Below are 2,500 nucleotides of genomic sequence, written 5' to 3' on the forward strand. Positions count from 1 at the left end.
GCATAAAAGGAGAGAAACTCATGGTGTGGCCCCCATCTTCCCCTGACCTTAACCCTATTGAGATTCTTTGGAGCATCATCAAGCAAAAGATCTATGTGGGTGGAAGGCAGTTCACATCCAAGCAGGTGCTCTGGGAGGCTATTATGGCATCCTGCAAAGACATTAAAGCAGAAACTATCAAAGAACTCACAAGTTCAATGGATGCAAGAATTGTGAAGTTGATATCAAAGAAGGGGTCCTATGTTAACATGTAACTTGAACTGTTAAGATGTTTTTGATTCAAACTTTTTTTTGATTTCAGTAAATATGACCTCCTAATGCTGCAAATTCAACAAATGAAATTTGTTTGTTCTTTACAACCTATAAAATATCTTAAAACTCTGAAATTCTGCATAATAATTTTGAACACTGCATTTTGAGTTTTTTATTTTTGAAAAAAATACTGTTATCATTAGGAGGTTTGTTCAATACAATTTGAATTATACTCTAACAGTTGATGACTTGAAAATGATACTGACTGACTGTGCATTACTATTTAGGAAAATCTGAGCAAAGTGTAATTTGCATAATAATGTGGAACGCGGTGTATATGTGTCTGCATGTGTGTGTGTGTGTGTGTGTGTGTGTGTGTGTGTGTGTGTGTGTGTGACCAGAGATCAGAGGCTCTGCAGGTGACTGGCCAATGGGGATGAAGCAGTCTAAAAGCAGAAGATGTGATTGGCCCGCTGATGGGAGCACCTGTGGGCGTGGCGAGCGAGCTCCAGCTCCGCCTCCAGACTCTTGGTGTTGGCGTCGAGTTCTGTCTTGATCCGCACCAGAGCCTTCCTCTCCGTCTGCAGAGCCGCCATCTTACCCAGCAGCTCATCCATCTCCCCCTGCCAGCACCTCTTCTCCTCCTCCAGACGCCTGCACACACACACACACACACACACACACACACACACACACACACACACATTAATACACACACACATTAATACACATACACACACACACACACACACACACATGCAATCACACACGTATTCACGAACGAGTAGACACACACACACACACACACTTACTGTGTGAGCTGGCTGATATTACTCTGGTGTTGTTCGTGGGTCACGGCCTCCTGGTGTTGGAGAGTGTGTAGTTCACGTCGGGTGTCCTCTAGCTCCCTCTGCAGGCGAAGAAGCTCATCCTCCTGAAGCACCAGCTGCTTGGACACTTTAGCCACTACAGCAGGGAACACACACACACACACACACACACACACACACACACTGTCAGGAGAAAAGGACTATAATATACACAAAAGAACACACACTGTAAGGTGAAAAGGACTATAACACACACACACACACACACACACACACACACACACACACACACTGTCAGGTGAAAAGGATGTTGATGCATGCAAAGAAGATGATGATTCTAGATGCCCATTAGTGAAGGTTCTTTTCTAGATGCTCTTGTAAGGGCAAATGTTACCCCCAGGATGCTGCGCTCATCTAATGAGCGTCGTTTGGCACTGCCGACTGTGCAAGTACGGCAATCCAGACTATTCTCATTCGTAGTTCCACGTTGGTGGAACGAGCTGCCTAGCACTACCAGAGCAGGGGCGTCCCTCTCTACCTTTAAGAAACTCTTGAAGACCCAACTCTTCAGAGAGCACCTCCTTTCCTAACTGGCACCACAGACAGGTATGGGTTTAACAGCACCACAGACAGGGCTGGGTTTAACAGCACCACAGGCAGGGCTGGGTTTAACAGCACCACAGACAGGGCTGGGTTTAACAGCACCACAGACAGGGCTGGGTTTAACAGCACCACAGGCAGGGCTGGGTTTAACAGCACCACAGACAGGGCTGGGTTTAACAGCACCACAGACAGGGCTGGGTTTAACAGCACCACAGGCAGGGCTGGGTTTAACAGCACCACAGACAGGGCTGGGTTTAACAGCACCACAGACAGGGCTGGGTTTAACAGCACCACAGACAGGGCTGGGTTTAACAGCACCACAGACAGGGCTGGTTTAACAGCACCACAGACAGGTATGGGTTTAACAGCACCACAGACAGGGCTGGGTTTAACAGCACCACAGACAGGGCTGGGTTTAAACAGCACCACAGACAGGGCTGGGTTTAACAGCACCACTGACAGGTATGGGTTTAACAGCACCACAGACAGGGCTGGGTTTAACAGGCACCACAGACAGGTATGGGTTTAACAGCACCACAGACAGGGCTGGTTTAACAGCACCACAGACAGGGCTGGGTTTAACAGCACCACAGACAGGTAATGGGTTTAACAGCACCACAGACAGGTATGGGTTTAACAGCACCACAGACAGGGCTGGGTTTAACAGAACCACAGACAGGTATGGGTTTAACAGCACCACAGACAGGGCTGGGTTTAACAGCACCACAGACAGGGCTGGGTTTAACAGCACCACAGACAGGTATGGGTTTAACAGCACCACAGACAGGGCTGGGTTTAACAGCACCACAGACAGG

The 2,500-nt window shown here is 48.0% G+C and overlaps 1 protein-coding gene across 1 annotated transcript in view; it reads right to left on the reverse strand.

Annotated features, from left to right (window-relative positions):
- cep89 (centrosomal protein 89) overlaps positions 1-2,500 on the reverse strand; it is a 67,884-nt gene that overhangs the window by 46,919 nt on the left and 18,465 nt on the right. Inside the window, exons 15-16 of the mRNA XM_031586996.1 lie at positions 1,065-1,218; positions 739-906 (exon numbers count right to left, since the gene is read on the reverse strand). Coding sequence (XP_031442856.1) covers positions 739-906; positions 1,065-1,218 — 322 coding nt within the window. The remainder of the gene's footprint in view (positions 1-738; positions 907-1,064; positions 1,219-2,500) is intronic.

Source organism: Clupea harengus, chromosome 20 (genome assembly GCF_900700415.2).
Source record: "Clupea harengus chromosome 20, Ch_v2.0.2, whole genome shotgun sequence".
In the NCBI taxonomy this organism is placed as follows: Eukaryota; Metazoa; Chordata; class Actinopteri; order Clupeiformes; family Clupeidae; genus Clupea; species Clupea harengus.